Source organism: Achroia grisella, unplaced genomic scaffold (assembly GCF_030625045.1).
Source record: "Achroia grisella isolate CSIRO2021 unplaced genomic scaffold, CSIRO_AGI_Agris_v1 utg114, whole genome shotgun sequence".
Taxonomy (NCBI): Eukaryota; Metazoa; Arthropoda; class Insecta; order Lepidoptera; family Pyralidae; genus Achroia; species Achroia grisella.
Genome location: NW_026712585.1, coordinates 1,787,066 through 1,811,463, shown reverse-complemented (window position 1 = coordinate 1,811,463; position 24,398 = coordinate 1,787,066). Strand labels below are relative to the sequence as shown.

At 34.6% G+C, this 24,398-nt stretch overlaps 1 protein-coding gene across 1 annotated transcript in view; it reads left to right on the top strand.

The window, feature by feature from the left end:
• LOC131850786 (uncharacterized) overlaps positions 1–23,437 on the top strand; it is a 170,379-nt gene extending 146,942 nt beyond the window's left edge. The window contains exons 3-16 of the mRNA XM_059201150.1: positions 13,349–13,496; positions 14,087–14,154; positions 14,773–14,920; positions 15,362–15,474; positions 16,111–16,225; positions 16,683–16,810; positions 17,938–18,053; positions 18,495–18,604; positions 19,030–19,166; positions 20,003–20,101; positions 20,498–20,656; positions 21,188–21,316; positions 22,005–22,121; positions 23,113–23,437. Of these exons, the coding sequence (XP_059057133.1) occupies positions 13,349–13,496; positions 14,087–14,154; positions 14,773–14,920; positions 15,362–15,474; positions 16,111–16,225; positions 16,683–16,810; positions 17,938–18,053; positions 18,495–18,604; positions 19,030–19,166; positions 20,003–20,101; positions 20,498–20,656; positions 21,188–21,316; positions 22,005–22,121; positions 23,113–23,210 (1,685 nt within the window). The 3' untranslated portion in view covers positions 23,211–23,437. The remainder of the gene's footprint in view (positions 1–13,348; positions 13,497–14,086; positions 14,155–14,772; positions 14,921–15,361; positions 15,475–16,110; positions 16,226–16,682; positions 16,811–17,937; positions 18,054–18,494; positions 18,605–19,029; positions 19,167–20,002; positions 20,102–20,497; positions 20,657–21,187; positions 21,317–22,004; positions 22,122–23,112) is intronic.
• Positions 23,438–24,398: the final 961 nt, after the last annotated feature.

Below are 24,398 nucleotides of genomic sequence, written 5' to 3'. Positions count from 1 at the left end.
GCAGTTCTTGAGCACATTCGCCAAAATGGAGCCTATAGAACACCGATAGACAAGCTACTTTACGTCGGTGATTAAGACTTTGAAGCCTCTTAGCTACAAGTGATTCGTCCCCGATAAGTCTCCTTGCTCGTCTGTCGATTGAGTCTAGAGCGTCAAGTTGGTACTGAGCGGATCCATCCCATAAGTGGGAACAATACTCCATGCAAGATCGGACCTGTGCTTGGTATAGCCTTAAAAGTTGTCCAGGCGTGAAGTATCTCCTAACCCTTGCGAGGACGCCCAGTTTTTTTGATGCCGTTTTAGCTCTAGATTCAATATATGCCCCGAAATTTAGGTTGGATGATATTGTTAAACCTAGAAGATCGAGATGGTCAGAAACCGGGACAGATGCATTTCGAAAAGTTGGAGATAGGTTAAAGGGGTTCTTTTTTGTGGTTGTACTTTAAAATTAGTGGTTGTACTTCATTCTACCTTCAAAAATGACGAATTTCCAAACAAACGTTCACTAGTTCATTATGGATATTTTTTAAAAACTTTGAATGTCATATTTATTTATGTCAAACAAGAGCCTAAAAAATAATTTTAAAGATTCTAGCTTTAAAAATGACAATACTGCCATGCAACTTACATATCCCCTTTAAGCCCTTACTATCCTTTTCAATTAAACAGTAACCTATATCCTTTCTCAGGCTATGTGATGCAAATTTCATTTCAATCGGTTCACTAGTTTTGGCGTGAACGCACGACAAACAGACACACAGAGTGGCTTTTGCATTTATAATATTAGTAAGAAAGTAAGGACATAAGGTTTACCGCCTCTGTATTTGCATAGACACATTACAAAGTTCGTATTCAATATTATCAAGACGATGGAGTCCGCGTACATACCAATGAGACAGGTGCGCGGCCGTGTCCCCGGCCCGGCCACCTCAAGACAATTACGGAATATTAATTTATATTTAAATAATATACACCTATCGAGGGTATATTTATTTTTATTTGTCGACTTTGTCGCACACCCCCTGAATATAAATTGGGGTTTAGTGAGTGTAGTTGTGGGTAGCCGTTGTGTAATATCGCGGAATGGCTTGGGAGTAAATTACGAGCTGTCACGTGACAATCTCTATAACAACCGCCGATTGGGGTTGCAATGGGCGATTAACATTTTTTTTAATATTACAAATCATTGTTTATGTTTCCCTGCCTGTAATCAGTGTTTCTAAATTTAAAATTAATATTCATAATAAATAATAGATCTAGTTAAGAGAATGAAATCTATTTTGTTTGTTTTTAAGTACAAATAACTTTACTGTAGTAATATTGCAAAAGTTAATGATGAAACATGAAACCTTCAAACCTAACAAATTTTAAACGAGTCGGTTTTTTTCTGTACTACATATTGCTGTTGATTTTGAAATATTTATTTTTTATCTATCGACAGCATGTTTGTTTTTTTGTGTGATATCTTTGTCAATTACTTTTTAGTAAGTCCTAGACTGGAGTTTGTTTTTTGGAGTATAATACTTATCTCTAATGATTCTTTTTACGAAAATGATGATCTCTTATTATTTTTATTCAAACTTTCCACGTATGTTGAACAATATTTTCTAAAAATTGAAGTTATTTATTTTTAATAGTACATAACTTACTTAGCTACTTGTGATAATTCTTTTTATATTCAATTCTTATTCTTAAGGTTTACTTTATTCTTCAATCGGAGTACAATTAGTAATATAAGGAAATCTTACTAATTTTACTAAGATTGAAGTCGATTCGGTTGTTGTTTTCTTTCAATTAAGAAAGAAATTTTGTCCAACATAAAAAAACGTCATCAATAAGAACATAATAAGTATGAGTAAAAGAAAGTTGCCGCATTAGAGGCTATCAGTCATCACGTTTGAAATCTGGCGGGTAAACAGATTGTCAGGCTTACGTTACGTGCCCTCTTAAACAGTTCTATTGTTTGTATAAATTGGCCTTCAAAACTGTGTTTAACTTGGACCCGGGAACCTGCCACGGAACGTCCCCCGGATGTCCTTCAAACATTTTGTCGTAATAAATCCAGGGAAATACGGACGGATGACAGAACTAATTAAGGTGCGATCAACAATAAGCCCGAGCTTCACACGATCGCTCTTTTCAACGAGTACAAGCGGCTACAGCGAGATAGAAATGAAATAAAGTTAGTAAGTAATAATAATTAAAGGATAAAAATATAACTTCATGACTGTAATGTCATATTGGGTAGACAAAAGCATTATTAACGTCTTGGTGGATTGAACAATTGATATGTCTACATTTTGTATATTTATATTGGATAACCGGATTCATTCCGATTAATTTATTTTTATCTTTGTTGCGGACACAAAGATTCGTTAAGAAAAAAAATCATATTTACATTTTCAAAAAGAATTAACTGAAGACTACACTACAGACTTGAATACCTTTATTTGGGTTTGTCTATAATTAATTATACTCTAAAAAAAAATTGAAATTATTTTGTGGTTTCAAATTCAATTCAAATTCAAAATATCTTTACCTACCTTATGTAGGTTTATTTCTGTAATAGACCTACATAAAGTAGATCTATTACTGACTCTTATGAAATGTCAAATCTACCGTCAGTTCGAAATGATTTCGAGATGAGAACTGACGAGAAACTCAGATCGTATTCTTTTCAAATAAATGTTGTTACATGTTCGTATGCATGTATAGAAAAAGTATATGCATTCTACAAGTATATCTATGTATGCATATAGACGAAGTTGCCACTTTCCATTTAAATTGGGCTTGTTTGTTATATGACTTACAAAAAGAAATATGATTTATTTATATTATTATAGCGATAGAAGTTGTTAATACTCGTAGTAGTATTAACATGGCGCATACAACTTTGACGCGCGCTCGTCATCCTACTGCGGCTGCGCGCCGTGCAATATTGTGTATCTGTGGCGCATTACGTTTGCGCGGGAAAATAAAAGACTAACAAAAATGGCTCCTAATTCTTAATTGTTTTATATTATTCTATATAACTTTATATTTTAGCAATTTACTTATAAATGATCTATACTATATAATATATATATTATTATATATATATATATAATATTATAAAGCTAAAGTTTGTTTGTTGGAACGCGCTAATCTCAGGAACTATTGGTTCTAATTGAAAAGCTTTTTTGTGTTGGATAGTCCATTTGTCGAGGAAAGCTTTAAGCTGTATAACATTACGCTACGACCAATAGGAGCGGGGCTGAAATGAAAAATATTGCAAAAGTTGGGGAAATGAAACGCAGACGAAGTTGCGCGGGTCAGCTAGTAAATATACAACAAACCTGAATATAAATACAGCCCCTAGTATCATACCTAACAAAGTCTTAAACTGCTCTTCCTGTACAAGAGGCAAAATGTTGAGAAACCACTCCCGTCACCCACATAGCTTGCTAATACAGATGCAATTTCCCACGAATGTTACACACTGTATTAGCAGGAGGGTCTGTCAAGGAGTAATAGACACAGACGTACAGACAGAACACATTATACAATTGCGGTTGTCAAACACAATAATACAAGTGCTTCGTTTGAGATCGTCGCATCGGGTGGGATGACGGCGTGACGGAAACGGTGGGAGGATCCTATGAGACTAATAGCTTAGTAATATTGTAAAGCTGAAATGTTTGTGTGATTGAACTTGTTAATCTCAGGAACTATTGGTTCCAATTGAAGAAATATTTTGGAATCAAGAAATATTTAAAATGTGTTGGAAAGATCATTTATTGAGGAAGCCTATAGGATATAATAATAATAACTATTTGTCGGCCAAAGGTTGAAGTTCGACATAATTAATTTAAATTATAAGTTTGACATTATTAAGGTTCTATTGTCAAAGATTATACTTCTATGCATGTGTGTCAAATACTTGGTTGTGTATGTAATGTTTTTTTATTTATTAAATGTATTTATTCTGCACAATGTAATAAAATATAAGCATTCTGCACTTCTTCTTTATATAACCTATAAGTATGCGTTACATACTCCTCTGCTTGCGGCATTTTCGTAAAGAGGGATACAAAGTTTTTGCTTCACGTATTAATATATAGATAACTCTTTATTGCGTACAGATTAAAAAACAATAAAAGTACATTAGAAATACTTTACAGACGACGGTCCTATCACTATTAGCAATGTTTTGCGGACAACTTGGTATTGACAGAATATTTACTTAAAGAGAAAGGTTACGCGCACTGGACACTATGTCACTATTAGGAGTGGAGCATCAATGCAAAATTATCCAAAAATTGGGAAAATTTGATCCTTTTATAGCACCTCACTTTCATTCTTCGCTCTCTTTTTCTTATTTATGTAATGCAGGTGAAGTTGCACGGAAATTCAGATAGTTACAAATATACGTCGTGGCTTAGTTTAACTTTGCTTTCTCGACTTATTGACACCGGTGGTGTTGATTCCGAATCTAAATCAATCGGTTACTAAAAATAATTGAAAGTCCATTATGTTTCTGAACTAAAATAGCAGCAGTTTATTAATGTTTTTTTAGTATATGTATGTGTGGTGAATGGGCGATATATCCGCTAATTAGAGCTAATGTTGATCATTTATCATAATGATTATCCATAATTTCCTGATGATACCTCGAGCGTCACAATATATTCGTTGAAGGTTATCACTTCTTTTTATTAAGAGTTTTGGGCTATTGTCAACAACGTAGGATGTGTGGTGGTATTTCCTGTTCAGCTTTGCAAAACCACTTACCAATAAGCAAGCTAGCTTTTTACAAAAAGAAATTAAACTATAGTATAAATCGTCATAGTTTCTATTACAAAATTTGAAAAATTTCCTATTTTTTTTTTATTTCTTTTACTTATCAAACGAGTGATATGCGCTGTAAAAAAATAAAATCAAAGAATATTACAATTATTTGCGCCCGTACGAGGTCGAGATGAGTTCGTTAGTCAGTGAATAAAACCACGTTCCTGCGAACTTCATAATCCATCGATTTCAACTCGCTATACATCCCTAGTCCGCACCAGAACCACTCTATAACTTCTCAGACCGCGTAATCCCTCGTCCTGAAAATAATTTAGTTGGTACATTGTTTATTCTACTAGTTGCGTAACGACTTCGGTACGTACAATATTTGCACGAATAATCCGTTGCTCGCAGGCAAGTAAACAAGCTATTTTTACAGCCAACCCTGGTATGGTAAACAGGGCACTTCTATTTTGTTGTGTTTTCCTAGTTAGGCAATCATTTTTACGTTAATTACATGTTTATTACCGGACTGATGAAATATATTATTACTAGCTGACCTGTACAACTTCATCTGCGTGAAACTTAGTTGACATATATCAATGTATTTCGCCCAATTTATGGTATATAATATATTTTTAAATTAAAAAAAAAAAACACAATAACACGTAGGCTAGTGTTATTGTGATATATAAGCTATATTACTGTAAAGTTTCAACTAAATCCGTTCAGTAGTTTTTGCGTAAAAGAGTAACAAACATCCATACATCAATCCATCCATAGTCACAAACATAACAAGTTTCGCTTTCATAATATTAGTAAGATAAAAATTATTTTTTAATAGAACATTCACCCTCGTAGACATAGTTAGAAATTAGTGTTCTTCTGCTTGAGCGATTCTCCACACTAAGCTATGAGCTGTTATGTATTGTTGTAGCAGGATGCAGGTTTACTCATATTGTATTGTATTGGTTTAAATATTCTGTAATTTATACTACTTGTAATTAAATATCTATGTCTATCTACTAAAATACAAATAAAAATTCTTATCAATCTATTTGTATATGAATGTGGATGGTTATAAGGTACAGAGGAAAGCCGAAAAAGAGATCGATGGACAGTGTGAAATATGATATGGAAAAAAAGGGAGTAAATAAAGAGATGACTGCGAATAGAGATGAATGGAAGACTAAAACATATTACGCCGATCACAAACGAATGGGTTAAAGAAGATGCAGATGATACTGGACTGCTGGAGATAGGGGCGATATATTTCCCAATGGGTAAAGTAGATGATGATATTGGACTGTCGAAGGTAGGGGATTTTCCTCAATAATATGTGTTCAAATCCTTAGTCCATCTCTGTAACTTGTTGAAGTTTAATGAAAACAGGGTTGTTTATTTGTTTCCTTATCGCTTTTGGCGCCTTAACGTCTCAACCAATTATGATATATGGTGTATTTTTTTTTAATAATTTATTCTGAATAAGTTCAAAACCATACGGTTGTATAATACATATATTATAGGTTGTTGTCGTAATAGATTCGTCGCCTTGCATTTTTTTCTAAATGAGTTTATAATTTTTGTAAACAGGGCACCCAATCTAATGCAAACATAGGTATATCTTCGTAAATATGGTGCATATATCTGTTTTGTGCTAAGATTAAATCCACACTCGTAGAAAAATAAAACGACGCGCTGAATTGAGCTCATCAGTCGAGTTATTAATGTAAATATTCAATGGTGTTCGTTGAACGGAAAACTAGACTATTACGTTATTTTCTTCTTTCATGGATATGGTTGCGTTTGTCCAATTTATTCTGTACGTCCATGAAATACATGTCCAAGTCATGTTGGTACTTGTTTTATTTTATAGTGTTGATGTGTTTTTTAAAGCTTAGGTTTTAAGCTTTCAAACGACATATTATTTTTATTTAAATGTTGTATCCTTTTATTTAGAACAATTTTTGAATGTAGAGGTAGCGCTTGAGTCGATTTGGTTGCTCGCGAGTGTAGATTATTTCTTATTATGCGTCGTTGTTGAAAGTATTCCTGCTGAACCGTCATTCAGTATGCAAAAGTTAACATCACAGTTTTCAACAATTTAAAATTAATAGGCCGGCGAAATATTTAAATTCATAACTCGATTGCCTGTCCGTCTGTCTCCGACAAATTGTTTACGCGGGGGCGATATCTCAAGAACTAATTGTTGGGAATTTTATTCAATTCCGTTTAATCACCTGCCGAGTGCCACTTGGCAGCCATTTTGCAAGGGGTTGATATAAATTAATTTAATAATTAATGAAACGTTCTTGTAATAATTGATGTTTTATTGTTTTAGTACGTGGCAAGAAATTGTTACTATACTAATATTGTATAAATACATAATTGATTCATATGAAACTGAGCATAAGTATTCTAATGGATAAATAAATCCGCAGTTGTTGTTTTTTTAAGATGATAATGGAATGGTGCACTCGCCTGCTCTAACGGTATACGCCAGCGGAGCACCACTGGAGGATGATAAAATGAGTGTGAGATCCGCTCAATTAGCCCATCGTGGTAAATTCACCAGAAATTTAACATGATGGTTTCCAGGGGAACAGCGTGGAGGTCAACCTGACATGATACATTGCTAGCAATGGAGATATTAATCCACCTTATTAACAATCTCCTTTCCCCATCCGCATTCGGGTTAAAATTAATATTCACGCATAGCGAAATCGAGACGTTTTTATTCTTGTAAAATTGGGAGAACAAATTATAGTTGCATAAGCGAGGGACATCTTTCCTCAGTCTGGAGACAACGAGTCAGATACCCAAATAAAACTGGAACAGATCACATTAGACATAGATAAAAATATTTTGTATTATATTTTATACACTACTCCACTAGATACAGAGAGGGATTTTAAATATCAGTATGGGATTGGCTAAAATGTAATGTAAAGTTCAGTACTCAAATAAACATTCAGCCGAAAACTTTCTATATCATGGTTGTTAATAAAAGTTTATGATATCTCTATAGTACTTAGTGTCTGTCTGTTGATTCGTTTACTTCTAAACAACACACCGGATTTTGATACGGATTTCACTTTTAGATACTTTTTCAACAGAACTTTTTATTTATATAAGTTTAATGCACATAATACAATAGGTACTTTAGGTAGGATTTATTTATATGTATGTTATGTACTTTCTTTTATATGAATACTAGAAATTACTTGATATCTTTATGCTCTGAAAGGCAAACGCATGAGTGGTATCACCAGTGCCATATGATAACATCCGTAATGCTGTTCATGTATAGCTTGTTTACCATTCTAAAGTTTGTTTTACCTACTACGTTGGTTGTATAGAATAGAAAATCATTTATTCAAATAAACTTTATTTAGGCACTTTTGAATAGTCAACATTATTTTTAAATCTACCGCTTATTCGGAAAGCTGTCTCATCACAAGAAGTATAAGCAAGAAACTTGTGTGTTGCTCTTTTAAATTTTATAAGTCGAAACGTGTGAATGCAAACTACCAACCAGCACTAATTTATTTAGGCTCAAATATAAAAACACAATAAGATTAAATCAGTCGTAGTGATAAGATGTTTATTCGCAGTATTTAATATTAATCATCTTCAATGCTTTGCTTTTATTCTATTATTCGAGGATGGTTCAGTAGTACTTACGTCGTCTTCTTCCACTGGTCGCTATCGACTGATATATCTGAACTTACTCTCCATTTATGCATATTTCTTCTTTCATCTACTTAATACTTATAGTACTCATAAATAAATTACAACCCTTTGTTCTACATAAACAAATGTCAAGGGTCACTAAGACTTGTAGCGGTAATAATTATCTTATCCTAAAACCAACATGACATTACATACAATGATTTAAATTTTATAAAAATTGGTTAAGCAGTCTCGAAGTTTTTCTGGATCAACAATTTGTAAAGAATGATGTATATAGATTTAATATGTTAAGAATATTGTTCAACTCGGACGAATAGGAAACGTGCCACTGTAACACAGTCCATATATAAATGGCGCCATTAGTTCTGCCTACTACATTGTGCAACAGGCGTGATGATACTCGTCCAATTCATTGAAGCATATATCTTGAGGGGTCGCCACTCGACAGTAATTTTTGATTTCACGGCAAGTTGAACAATGGACGGATGGATGGCTGACAGAAATGATAATATCGAATGCGCTCGCACTGTGAACAGTTGCGAATAATTCGCTAGGTTCCGTCTTCTTATGATTGTACCACGTAACATAGATGTGGCATGTACTCAGTATCCCAAGGTATTGTTTACAAAAAGTTTGCGGATATTTTACTTTGATTGTTAAAGAAATTTTAAGTCTAGAAAGCAATAATAAGATTGAAAAAATAATGTCTCAAGAGAAAGTTCTATGACGGTAACAAAAAAATATTATATGATACAGCTTAACTTTAGATTGTTGATGGATGTGACCATATTTATTTATAATATGTTTGTTTAAAAGCTGAATATTTGTAATTAAGTGCTCAATATTTACATTTTATACCAAGGGAACCGGGGCTGACACTGCTAAACAAAAGTTATTGCTTAATCTATACTAGGACGACAGTTTACCTACCGTCTTTACTGTCTTCTATATTTATTTATTATATATATATATATATATAGAAGACAGTGTATTTTTATTTATTTATTTATTGTACAAGACAGTGTTACATTTATCCCTAAATAGGAAAAATCCTGTATTTTAGGATAAGCAGCCCTCATTCCCTACAACACTACCGTGACACAGAAAATGTAGTTTAAATTGTTAAACTGTACTAATTAATTTTACTTATTATACATATATACAATTTTTAATTATGAACACAAAGATAAATAAATTTCATGTTAATTAATTAAATGAAATTAAAAGATTATTAATAAAATAAAAAAATAAAAAATAATAAAAAGATAAAAATAAAATTAATAAAATAATATTTTATACCCAATTTTCTACACTGCATAATATGCATAGTAATATTTGCAGGTCTTTTAAAGGATTTTTTTGTTTGAGAAGATTAATGACATTAGGAAAATATATTTCCATCATTATCGTTATTCAGGTCAGTGTACATTTAATACCTTAATAATAAGGGAATGCAGATAATTTGTTAGCATCCTGTATACCATTTGTAGAAAAAATGTAATTCAATATAAGTACAGCTGCTGTTGGCAATGACTACCAATTGTAAGCAACAGACTCACTGAAACCGCTAAGTCTCATTCACTATGTACGGAACTAAAACAAAAGTGTACGCAAACGTCGAACACCTGGTTGCTCCCGGGTTAAAACAAAGCCACCGCTGAACACAATAGCAGTGGTCGGTGTTGATAACTTGTCACGCACAAGTTACAAGCGATAGCGGATTATACTTCTAATTCATTAACAACTGCGTTGTATTCGTAATATTAACATGTTATTAAAATTAACAAGCCATAATTTATCTACTAGTTAATGATATATGTAGTAATATAAATTTAAGCGATTGATAAGATACTGCTTGACCTCTTCATTGTATAAAGTTGCGTGGAATATAGAGATCTTTATCAATTGGATACTTAAATTTGTAGATTAAATAACTGTTATGTTAATAACCATTAATGAAATATGTAATATTGTCATGGGAGCAAGTTGCCGTCTCGCATTCTCTTTTTTGAGGAAATCTATACATATAAATATAATTGGAGTATCTGTTTATAATATGAATAATAAACGTTTTGTTTACCACATACATATGAATATAAATACGGTATATACACCAAAATTACATTTTTTACTATTCTTGTCTGTCTGTCTGTTTGTCCGGCTAATCTCTGAAATGGCTGGACCTATTTTGACGGAATTTTTTTTGGCAGGTAGCTGATGTAATAAGGAATAACTTTGGCTACTTTTATTTTAGTAAAATTCTTTTATTTTAATAAAATAAAGTTAAATTCCACGTGGACGAAGTCGCAGGAACAGCTAGTTTATTATTATAGCCGCAGAAAGCGGTGTTAGGTCGCAAAATAAAGTGCATTTCTTAATGTATTGTTAATTACGTCCCTTTGTTATGATTTATGAATCGTAAAATCAACCATCGAATAACGAGACCTACTTGAAAGAGCAGAAAAAAGGGGACCGATCGTAGTTTCAGCCTTCACAATACCAATTGCGTTACCTAATCTAACTGCAGTGCTCCAGCTGCGAGTCTGAACTAGACAAAGACCATTTGGAGAAGGAGACCAGTATTATGTAATAGGCGATAAACATAGACATAGATTTCAGTATATATGTCTATCCACTTTTTATAAAGTGCTAACAAGTCCTTTATATTCCCTGCTACAGGTTAGTTATAAATATTACCATAATAATGTAATTTCTGGGTTACCGTAATACTAGCGACACGTCCTGGCTTCATACGGATGCATTCTTCTTTGCAAATCTTTGAATTTCTCGGCTTAGTCTTTACTATAATATATGTCTTATACATATAAACCTTCCTTTTGAATCTCTCTATCTTTTGTTTAAAACTGCATTAAAATGTAGCTGCGTAGTTTAAGAGATCAGACAGCAGAAGCGACTTGAATCAAATTACTTCGTATTTAACTATGTAATAAAAGAGGCATCTTGGTAGCATTAAAATATTTAAAAATATTTTAATGCTATTATACATTTACATATACATTTACACCAAAGTGTATTCACCCCTTGTAAATATGGCTTTATTTGTGTAAACTTTGATCCCTTATAGTAATCGTCGTTGTGGCCCAGTAGTTTATTACCCGACAACCAACCTTAAAGATCGTGAGTTCATGTTATGCACGGTAAAAACATGGTACGTTATTTATATTTCTACTGAAATTCTAACTACATCTCTAGTGGTGTAAATGCCGATAATAAACTAAACTGTAAGACTGGGAGCTTCATCCACTCACATCTTGAATTATATTATAACTAACAATCGAGAAGAAAAAGAAATTAGATTTAACTTATCATAAGTGTCCATTGTAGACCTACACGAATAACGCTATTTGGACTACATTTGTACAGTTACTTCCCCATTATCTGGAACTAGGTCTGCGCCTGTGACGAAATCAATAGGAAGTTATCACGCAATAAAACTATTGTTCCTGACTGCACTAATGGTGTTTTTATGAGCTGTATTGTCCGATGTCCGGTTTATCGTTCCTCTGTCATAATAATTTTTGATGGCGCTTTTATTATATTTTTTATTTCCTTCTGTGCATTGGTCAGGATTTTTCATTACGGCATATTCACGGAAAAGTGGGTTTTATAGTAGATACCAACGTAAATTATATATGTCACCGTAAGATTGAAATCTGATTTTGTTTATACAACCTATGTGGCAAAATTGACAATAAATTGTGAAGTTTTATTCTATCGGTTATGGAAACAGTGGTTATAAAATAGCGTCAAGAGAATAATAATACCTACACTTGTAATATTTCTGTCAACACTCGAGACCCTTTCATTAGTACTTCTCCAGATGACATAGATTTAAGTTAAATGTAAAGTGAGTCCACGTTACGATTCCGCGTCGAATGTATGCGTTACTAATAAGCCATGTATCACACTATCTAATAAACTTACTAATGTACAATAAATAGTACAATTATTTCACCGGTACACTACCTGTCTCATTACAAGAAATTTTCTGACTTCCATAATATGACATTTTCACATAGCTCCCCACATTTGGCTAAGAGCCGTTCTTTTAAACAAGATAAAGAAATAGAATAGAACAGAAACATAATAATAATAACTAATTTATATCGGACAACATGATCCATTTGATAAGCGTGAGGTAAATTAGCCAGAGGGACCCGCGTGTATGTTAACCTGAAATGGTACATTGCTGGCAATGAAATTATTACAACATAGTATTAACAATCCCCCTTAACCCTTCATCAACAGATTAGGTACAAGCCAGATAGATATTGTATTTATTTTTTGTATTTCTATCTTAACATCTGTTATTGAATTGCGCCTTATTATATCTGTTTAAATAGAGATTGCCATCAGGCATTAAGTCCGCCTTATATGCAATTCTGTGTACACAACAATAAATAAATAAAAATAGGTCATAAACTAACGGATTTCTCAGTATTAAGTATTGAAGGGCTGACCATTGATTGATTGATAAAATGAACCGCAATATCATTGCGTTTTTTTTTTTTTTTATTAAATTTATTTGTCTCTCTACTGTTTTTATTATCCCATTTTTTTTTTTGTATTATAAATATATTATGTAGTACTTCAGCCGCGATTTGATACGGCCAAAGTTTTAATTGTATAATGTGTTCCTCTGGAGGGGATGTTAAATTATCGAAATAAATACATATATAATATAGTTATATACATACATAAATGAATAAATATATATTTCTTTTTAATTCAAATATAGTAATGTTGTGATTTTGCAAATTATTATGTTTTGTTGATCTTTTTGAGGTTATTTACAATATGTTTAGCAAATAAATTATACGAGTATATCATTGCGTTTGAAATGTTTAAAATTTTATTTCTGTTTCAGGTGGCGGCTGCACCTTCCCAGAGGGTTGGACCGGTAGCTGGTTCCTGTCGGGCAATCCCGGCCTTATCGCCATCAACTCGACCCACATACAGTCGAAGGGTGAATGCTCAGAGACAGAGTCGTACGACAAGTTTCTGCTCTACGACAGGTTCGTAACCAGCTCTATTACAATATTACAAGATACCTATTCACGGGTTTCCGCGGAGTCACTACGCAATATCCCACAATAATAGATGATAAGGGTAGCCTTGTCTCAAATTCCCTTGGGTTTTTACAAAAACTCCTTCGTTCGTAGTGATTACATGTCCTAAATCCATTCGTTATTATAGAGTACCTACACTTGTAATATTTCTGTCAACACTCGAGAGTCTTCTATTAGTACCTCTCCAGTAAATATAGATTTAAGTTAAATGTAAAGTTAGTCCATGTTACGACTCCGCGTCGAATATACTTGTTACTAATAAACCATGTAACACTATATAATAAACTTACTAATGTACAATTATTTCACTAGTATGTATACTCACTACCTAACTACCTCATCACATCATACATGAAGCTACAGTGGTGACGTGATAACCATCGCGGTACAATAGCTTCGCAGCGTTAATAGCTTGAGCCATAAGTTTTTTTATGTAATTGGAATGACAAATAAACAAATAGGTAATTTAATTAATTTTATAAGCATTCCTGAGAAAGCAATGGGATTTTTTAATATATCATCCGTATTAATTTCAGGAGCGACGACTGTTACAGGTGTATGGTGATAAATGAAAAACATAAATATGTGCTACAATATAAAGAAAGTAAGTGTATTGCATTAAGTGTTATGTTTTTTTTATTGGTAGATTCAAATAAGCACGTTTTTTATGTGCGATTGTATGTGAAGAAAGCTTTTTATATGGAAACAAAAATAGACCACCTTATATATATATATACAGTACCACAGATATACATAGTCTCGTGATTCCAGTGGTATCGAGTATCTAGCGGTATTAGCGCATGCGTTGCGATTCCTGAAGACATACCTCCGTATCCTGGTATTTTATTGACAAATCGTTAAAACCTAAATAGAAATTAAAAGCAAGCTACTTGACCGCAGATATAGGTGAGAGTGTGGCCACGCAGATGACTTGGTACAGAGTGTACGGACACGACGTCCGTCAAAGACAAGGTCTTAGTTACTGAATTATGAGATCTGCTCTCATCAATTATGACTTATAATTATTATAATTCTGTTAACAATATACATAATACCTTTATGACGTCAACATATATGAATATTTTTTTTTAAACAGTATGTTCTCTTCTCCTTAGCGAGAAGAGTATAGGAAATACAGCGTAAAAGAAGAAATGGATACTCGAAACGAAAAAAATATACTGCCAGCTCAAAATAATGACAAATATTCTCTTGCGTTTTACAGCATACTGTTCACCGAAGGATTCGCTGTCTTCTATATGCGAGTTGATCACAGGAGACGCTCCTCTCTACTCCATGTTCCGTAAGGAGCCCCGGCCGGTCCCTCAGCAGTGTCCCTTCCATCCGGCGCCATTTACTTTCACATACAACCGGTAAGTGCATTCCATTGTGTACTCTACGTTGTTGTGTTTGTGGTTTAACAAAAAATGCATTTAATCATTTAGAACATTAATGAGGCAGTAATGAAACAAAAAGTATATAAGTTTTTCTGTATGTATGCATGTAAAGTTATATAAATAATAATAATAATATCCCTGGATAATTTACTCTACGCCATTTATTCCCAAGGTAAGCAGAGCTTGTGTTAGGCTATTAAACAACTGATGTAAATACTTAGACTTATATACATAAAAAACACCCAGACCGATACAAACAATCATACTCATTAATACAAATGTATGTACTATGCGGGGAATCGAACTAAAGCGCTGTGCTAAACCATTACACCATCGAGGCTATAAATAAAATAAGTCTAGAGTAGAACAAAAATCAATGTGTGATACAAATCTGATGATGGATGATGTACATTGCAGAGGTTCAGGTGACTGCACCAACCCGCCATCCCGCGCGGAGTCCTGCACGGACGACTCTCGACTGCTACTCCGGTACATGGCCTGCCCGGACGTGCCCGGCACCGAGAGCAATGGTACGTATAATATAAACCATGCCAGTTGAGTTTCTTTTCAGTTCTCGTCAACTGATGTAGCTAATATCTGAACTAAAATGAATGGATGGTAGAGACAGTGTTAAAAAATATGGGAATAAACTTAAACAAAACTTGAATAAGGAATTCCCATACATTATAAAGAACACGACTATTATCTCCCGATTAACTTTTGTTTATGGTAGTCTTAGGGTATTGCTCCTTTGGGGGCGAAATAATAAACAAATGCGCAGAACATTTTATGTTGATCCGGTTCACATATGATTATTATTTCTATTGTTCAAGTATATGATTATAGGCCGTGATACAATATTAATAATCTAGAACAATTCTCACAACACCATTTAGTTCCAAACTGAGTATAACTTGCACTATGTATACTAAACATCTGAATTAAATATTATATTTATATATATATATTGTATATGTAATGTATAAAGAAAACACCCAAAGCAATACAAACAATCATTCTCATGATTATAAATGTTTTTGTCGCGCTAAGAATTGAACCCGCGACTATAGGAAGTGCTGTATCACAACTGCTCGAGCTATATAACCGAGGCCGTTTAATATTCTAATTGTTTTAATGTAATTAACGTTACTCTTAATGTATTACAGTCGAGGAGCTGGTGTGCCTGGCCACATGGAAGGAGGGATCCATCAGGTACCTGGTGGGGCAGATCTCCCAGGTGCAGCGTAGAAATTCTATCGTCTCAGACGAAGATACCTACAGGTATTGTGATCTATTTTATATATATTATAAACAAAGTACACATATAAATAAGATAATGATAATACAAATGGCTTCGCTGTGAAAAAGAGAGAATAATAATCTCTGGACAATTCACACAGCGTCATCTAGATCCAAGTTAAGCTAGCTAAAGCTTGTTATGAGTACTATATAACTGATACAAACAATCATACTCATTATTACAAATGTTTGTGCCGTGCGAAGAATCTGCGACCATCGGAAGTAAGGCGGTATGCTATAAACCGCTATACCACCGAGGCCTAAATGATGATAATAATTATTAGAGTTGTATGAGAGACAATTTTAACATCTTTTTTAAGTAAATTTCGAAGGAGAGTTTGAAATCCGCGGAGAACTGTGTGGAGGTCGACCGACATGGTATATTGGTAACAATAGGGTCACTACAGAAATGCTTAACTTTTAATTTTGTACATTGCAGATGTTTCGTTTACCAAGGGCAGCACAGCGACAAGGGTATGACGTACTACGTCGCCCAGTCGGGGGACGCCACTTGCAACGGACTGTCCTCAGCTACAGACGGCAGTCGCACCATGAAGCTCACCAACAGTACGTAACCCATTTTTTTTATGTATGATAATGGAATGGCACCTGTGTGTGTGACGGTTTACGCGGGGGAGGCACCAGTGGAGAGTGATAAGATGACATTAGGTCAGGCGCAGATCCGGCCGCATATGGAATACTGTTCTCATCTCTGGGCGGGAGCACCACAATACCAGCTACTTCCATTTGACCGCATTCAGAACCGAGCAGCCAGAATCATTGGTAATCAACGTCTATGTGACAGACTCGACCCATTGGCTTTGCGGCGAGATATTGCATCTCTGTGCATTTTCTACCGCATATATCACGGGGAGTGTTCTGAGGAATTGTTCGGATTAATACCAGCTGCTGAGTTTCGACACCGTACCACCCGCCAGAAACTGAAATACCATCCTGATCATCTGGATGAATGACGGTCTTCCACAGTACGGTTTTCTAGAAACTTTTTGCCCCGCACAACTACATTGTGGAATCACCTTCCAGCAATGGTATTTCCGAACCGATACGATATTGAAACCTTCAAGAAAAGAGCTTATTCCTTTTTAAAAGGCCGACAACGTACTTGCAATTCCCCTGGTGTTGCGGGTGCTCATGGGCGGCGGTAATCACTTACCATCAGGTGAGCCGCATGCTCGTTTGTCCCCTGTGTTATAAAAAAAAAGGTCAGTTAGCAATTTCACCAGGAATTTATCACGATGGTTTCCAGGGGGAACCCCGTGAAGGTCAACCTGACATAGTACATTGCTGCCTTGCCTGACATAGCAATGGGTTTATCAGTCCACAGTACTAGCTGTCCCCCTCCCCCCAGTACGTTGCCGATTATTTCTATTACACCCCGGACTCAGTCCTTCCGCGCCTATGGAGTGATTTCTGCACTGATCTCATTTTTGTCCGGTGAAGTTGTAAAAGCCAACTACGGCCAACAGCATTAGTTATTTTTATATATTAGGTACTAGCTGACGCTGCGAATTCTATTCCGCTTCAGAATTAAATAATAAGTCACTTGAAATAAAACCTCACAGTAACATAGCTATATTACAATAACACAGGCTATAAATTTCATGCGAGTGAAACCGCGGTCGCAACTAGTTTCTAATACTTGTGTTTATTTTTAATTTGTACTCGTTTCTCAGGCGATGACGAACACAACCGCTGCCATTTCCCGAGTTGGATTGTGGACCACCACAAGTGGTACAGTTTGGATCGTACCCACCAGTACCGTTTTACCACCAAGAACGCCACGCTCAAGGTATAGCAACTACTATTATATCTAGTAACTGTATTTAAAATTATAATAATAATTTTTATTTGTTTCAAAAAATAAACTGTTACAAATGTTGCTTATTGAACAAGGCACAGTTATACAAGCAAATTAAACACAACGGGGTGTTGTCAACATTTAAAGAGCACGATGGAAGATCTTGGAATGTGGCAAGAGCTCCACCGTCAAGAGTGTGGATCTTAATTTTTATTTTTAATGAAATCGCGCGGAGCAGCGATTTTTACATAATCTAAGTTTATAAAAAATATATATACGTATAAAAGAGGAGAACTTATTATTTATATAGTTAAACAGTTTTCTGATTTGCCCTAGAATTATTCTCATTAAGGCTATATTAAGAATGTGAATGTTTAAAAATAAGTGTGATGAGAATTTGTCTATAATAATATTTATTAATGTGGTTTCCAGATAATGAACGCAGATGGATCCATCGACGAGAAACGGCTGGTGTGCCACTCGATCCTCGAACACAAGGACAAGAAACATATCACCCTCATCGCTCACGTCACCATGGGATGGTACGTGACGTAAAGTATAATAATAGTATCTCAGCACAATTCATACAGCGCCATTTAGACCCAAGTTAAGCTAGCTAAAGCTTGTATTATGGGTACCAGATAACTGTTACAAATACATTTTTTTTTTTTTCTTAAATACATACATATTATACCTAGAAAACACCCAGACCGCTACAAATAATCATACTCATGAATATAAATGTTTATGTCGTGCGAGGAACCAAACCCTGGACCATCGAAAGTAAAGTAGTGTGCTAAACTAGACCACCGGGCCGTCAGATACATTGCAATATTGTATTTATATCTTTACAACATTACTAGGACTAAATAATCTATTATATTATTAATTATATTAAGTTTATTTGAATAAAACTTATATCTATCTATTTCACTATGAAATAATTTTATTTGTTTGCCCGTTACAGTGAGTCGGGGCACGCGTGTCTGAAGTTCTACCGTCGCGAAGGCAACGTGCTGGAGCTGCAGGCCGGCTCCGAGCTCACGGAGGTGGCTCAGGACGCGTGCGCCGCCACCCACCAGTTGCCGTACATCACACTCATCAGTGAGTATACCACTAAGGTGTGCCGTACATTAATTACGGCAAAGGATTTTCTTGATTTTTGACCACTTTCCCCTCGTCTTAGTTTGTCATATTTGTGAGACTCATCCTCCCCCTTATATGACATCAAACAAATTTCTTAATTTTTGACCCCCGTAACCTCGTCCTTGTCATAATATTCACAATTGTGAATACCCTCTTTGGAACTGATTACCCGTTAATAATAATAAATGATGGTTCAAATTTGGTATTTTAATAGATATATTAGATTCTGATATGTTACATCACGAAATTTAGGACCCCCTTCCAGTTTTCTTATATACTATACATGTTTGTATAGAGAACCAGTTATTAATGAAGTATTGCCAGATATAAACTGCCAGAGTATGTACTCAATTTGCCAGAAAAAAGATTTATACGTCTTATAAAATATTTTCTTTGTAAAAAAGCTTAGTATAAAATTGAAGAATTTATAAATGATAATAATGTTTTTCTAGAAAATATCTAACTTAAAATTCATAGCAATGTTATCTGATTGAACAGAGATTCAGTACGTAGCGGTTTCTATGTTGATTGTCGCATGCCTAATCCATGTTAATGTAAATCTAATTAAAATAATATTTATTTAAAAGAGCAACACACAAGTTTCTTGCTCATTCTTCTTGTGATGAGTCTGCATTCCGAATGAGCTTTAGAATAAAAAAATGTGACTATTCAAAAATGCTTATATTCGGTTTATTTGAGTAAAGATTATTTCTATTTCTAAATTATGAATATTATTACTGTGTAAACTAAGTTGCTAGCAGATATTAATGTTTATTATGTCTTTCTATCCATAGCAACGTCGCTGGTACCGATGCGGTGTCCGATCTTCGGTCGATACTCTGTGCTCGGCTCGCTGGCCGACCGTCGCCGGCGTCGCCAGCAAATCGCCATAGGTCCGTCTGTTGTGATGATTTCATTTTGTTTTTTATAGTTGTCTTGCGTCAATTTAAATTTATATTTTAATTTAAATGGCCGCATGCACGCATTTAGATTTACTCAATTTCATTTAAAACGTATAACTGATTTTAAATTAGCCTTTTTACATACATGGGTCCTACATATATATAATTCATCTACTGACTTTACTGTTTATTTTACTCATAAACCTCCTCTCTCTTCTCGACTCAATAATAAGCTGTGTTTAGTTTCTTGCCGTTTTTAATTGGTTTGTTATAAACTTACAAATAATGAAGTAATAATACATACGTTTAGTTTCTTGGTTCAGAATCGGCATTCAGAATGCGGCGATAGAATAATTAATATTCATAATAAAATAATTAATATTGCAGGCGACTCGTCGGCCGAGGGCTCGGGTGCAGGCGCGAGTGGTGGTGGCGGTGAGGAAGAGAAGCGAGAGTGCTCCCCGGGAGAGTACGACAGCGCCAGCGTCGGCTGCAGCACCTCGCAGGACACCATCGAGTTTAAGTCGCCCTGCGGACTCTCCACCGGTACATAATATATAATACTGAACCTCCTCAGATTATTTATATTTAATCAACAGCCTAAAAATAAGTTTTAGGCTTCTAGGTTTATTATATACAATCTTTCATACTCCCCTTTCAACCCCTTTCAACCTCTTCAAAATCTTATTGTTGTTTTGTTTTGTTTTAACCAAGGAACAGGAAGTTTGTTTTTAAATCTAGTATTAATTTTATGAATTTTACTGTTGTTTGGAAATAAGTGAAAATTTTTGTGTACATATATAATACTTTACTATAATCTTAATAATATTTCTTCTATAAATGCAAAAGTTTGTGAGTATGGATGAATGTCTGTTACTCTTCCACGCAAAAACTACAGAATGGATTTTTATGGAAATTTACAGTAATATAGCTTATACATCACATAACATATAGGCTTAAAATTTCAAGCGGGTGAAACCACGGGCACGGCTAGTAATACATATAAACAGAGTAACTTAAACATTTATAATATTAGTAAGGATGTAACTGATGTTGTGAGGTGTGTTTGTGTCGCAGTGTACACGTGCTACGGCAGTTGGTCGGAGGGCGAGGTGGGGTTCCTGATCGCGGCGCCCATCGCGCGCTCCTCCTCGCACCCGAGGACCTTCTGCTTCATGTACTCCTCCGCGCCACCCGCACTCAACGGTAACTTGATTTGTGTCATTCTCCTCATTTATGTCTCGCCTATTTCTCTTCCCAAGCAGCTTGCTGTATGAAGCATGACATGAAGCAGTGAAATTATGATACAATAATGTTAGCAATACCTCTAACTCTGGTTCTTTCTAATCTGGTCAAAGTCTTAAATAGTAAGTGAAGGAAATGGTATTGGTAGTATATGAAGACCGTTGACGCTATTGCTTGCAATGTACCATATCGGGTTGACCTCCACGCGATCCCCTCTGGAAACCATCGTGATAAATACCTAGTGAATATATGATAATGGGCTAACTGGCCTGACCTCATGCTCCTCTTATCATCCACCACTGGTGCCCCGCCAGCGTAAACCGTTAGTGCAGGCCCGTCTGTATCATTCATAAAAAAAAGTAAGTGAGTAGGTAGAGGCAACTGTCGCTGTCGAGGTGGACGCTATGCTTACATGACCACAATTTACTACGTATATTTTAATCGGTTGGTATATCCACCATTGGAGAATTAGCCCTAAATTTAAATTGAGACACAAATTTGCCGTCATTTCACACATTTGACATTATTCGGGGTAGTAAGCAACTCCAGTGTTTACTTCCCCAAATTTCATCTGCTCTTTGTTTTTATCATCTCTCCTATATTGACTAGTTTGTGCTGATGATGATGATGTGATTGGTGATGGTTGCAGAGTCTGTGGCGGGCGGCGGCGGCGGGCTGCTGTCGCTGTCGGCGGTGGCGCGGTCGTGCGACCGGCGCGTGGTGCCCGGACGACACGGCGACAAGGCCTACAACCTCACCATCAACGGTAACTATACCACGCAATAATAAATAAATAACCCTGAACAATTTACACAGCGCCATCTAGTCCCAAGATAGGCAGAGCTTGTGTTATGGGTACTAGACAACTGATATAAAATACTTGAATGTTTTTTTAGAATATATACTTTTATTTTTACAATATATACTATATATACTTTATTATATTTACAATAGATACAAACATACTCATTAACAGAAATGTTTCCACCGTGCGACGAATCGAAGTCACGATCATCAGAAGTAAAGCGGTATTATCGTCGAATTTCGACTACTAGTCAATATAAAGATTAGTAACGAATGGTTATTGTAACATATATTTGACTGAAAATATTACATAATTGCACAAAGAATGAGTGCATAGTGGTTTCTATGTTGATTGTCGCATACCTATTCCTTGCTAATGTGTTTTTACTCAAAACATTAATTGAAAGGGTTACACGGAAATTTTTGGATCATTCTTCTTGTGATAAGTCTTTGTTCTAAATGAGTGATAGAATGGAAATATATATGAATATTAAAAAATGCTTATATTAAGTTTATTTGAATAAAGATTATCTCTATTTATAATAATTATTATTATTTATTCAGCATAATATAACACAGTAAAAATATAGTAAAATTTAAAAGCTAATATCGCGCTATGAGCTGAAAGGAGTGGAGCCACTCATTTTGATTATAAATGGGGGGTACATTAGTCTCACCTATTCCAGCCACCAAACAACTTGCTTTATAACTTGTATTATAGTGGCAATGTGCATATTAGACAGTGAAATTATAGAAACAATCTAACAATCATGAATACAAATATTTATTCCGAAATAAGGCAGTATGCTAATTTATTGAACAAGGCCTGAGGCCATTTGTTAAAATAATTATTCAATTATTTAAAGTGTAAAATATTTAAGTTCTTACTTTGAATAAAGTAGAAATAGTACAACAAATATATGCAATAAACTAAATATATTTTTCCTTTCCAGGTACATGTGAGCAGAGCAGCAAATACAACAGCTTGTCGCAGCGGCTGGCGCCGGCTGCCGCACTAGTTGTCGCGCTCGTCGTCGCCTGCGTCAGATGATACCGCTGCTAATGTTACTGCCGGGTTTGGACGAGGTTTCGCCGCGCGGCCGGAAACCACAGTCATTGAATGACGATTGACAATAACAATTGTTGATTGAAATTGTCAATTGTTAGTGATTTTAGTTGATTTGTACGCAGGTTAGTTTTGTTATTGTTGTGTGTAATAGGCGAACGAAATTGGTTATGATTATCAATCGTAATCGTAGACAGCAAGAATTATACACATATTAAATGTAAATTAAATGTAAATGTGTATCATGAATAAATATATTATTATTATTATTAACCCACTTATGTATAATCTGTTTTTACTGTTGAAGTGTTTTGTCACTGATTCAAAACAGCAATTTAGTTCAATAACGAAATAGATTTATTAGACTTTTTTTTAATGAATAAGGATATGGATGTCTGTCGTATAGTTCAGCTAGTTTTGAATTTACGTTGCACATCCAATTCTTTAGTTATTCTTGTGTTGTGTGTTTAAAATGTTTAAGTTTTAAAAATATCTATGTAATCCTCTACTGTTAAAGCCGAATAAACACGGGTTAGTCATAAATAATTAACCAATCAAACCAAATTTCCCAATGACATGATGAATGACACTCAACAACTTTTCCAAAAAAGGTTAAGTGAGAAATTGTAATTGATTTTTAAAGTTTTCATATAAAATGCTGTGATAAATTTAGTATGAAGGCTATAAATTTTATTATCAGATTTCTACTTTGTTTCTTGATGGAAATAGTCAAATTTTATGAGTATTCTCCCTGGCTTTCAGTTTGGATTTTTATCACTAACCCTGTATCAAAGTGTGTATGAAATTGATAAACATACTGATTTAGATTGATAGTCATATTCAAGATTGAAATTATTCAATCAGTCGAAATGTCTTCATCTTCCTAGTATATATGTATGATAGTTAAATTGTTTTTGAAATAGCTTTTTTATGTACCTATTCAATACCATTATTGAGGTATGTATGTTTATAGTTTTTTTCTTTGAGCTACAAGCATAGATATCAACTGCGTACAGTTTTATTTTAATATTTAAAAATATCGTCCAAACCCATTTTATACCTATGGCATATTCGATTAAAATTGGTGTTGCTTTTATTGTGATAATAATTATGGTTGGGAAAATCTGTTGCTTTTACCAGTGTCTCACCAAAAATGTTTTAGTATTTCTGTTT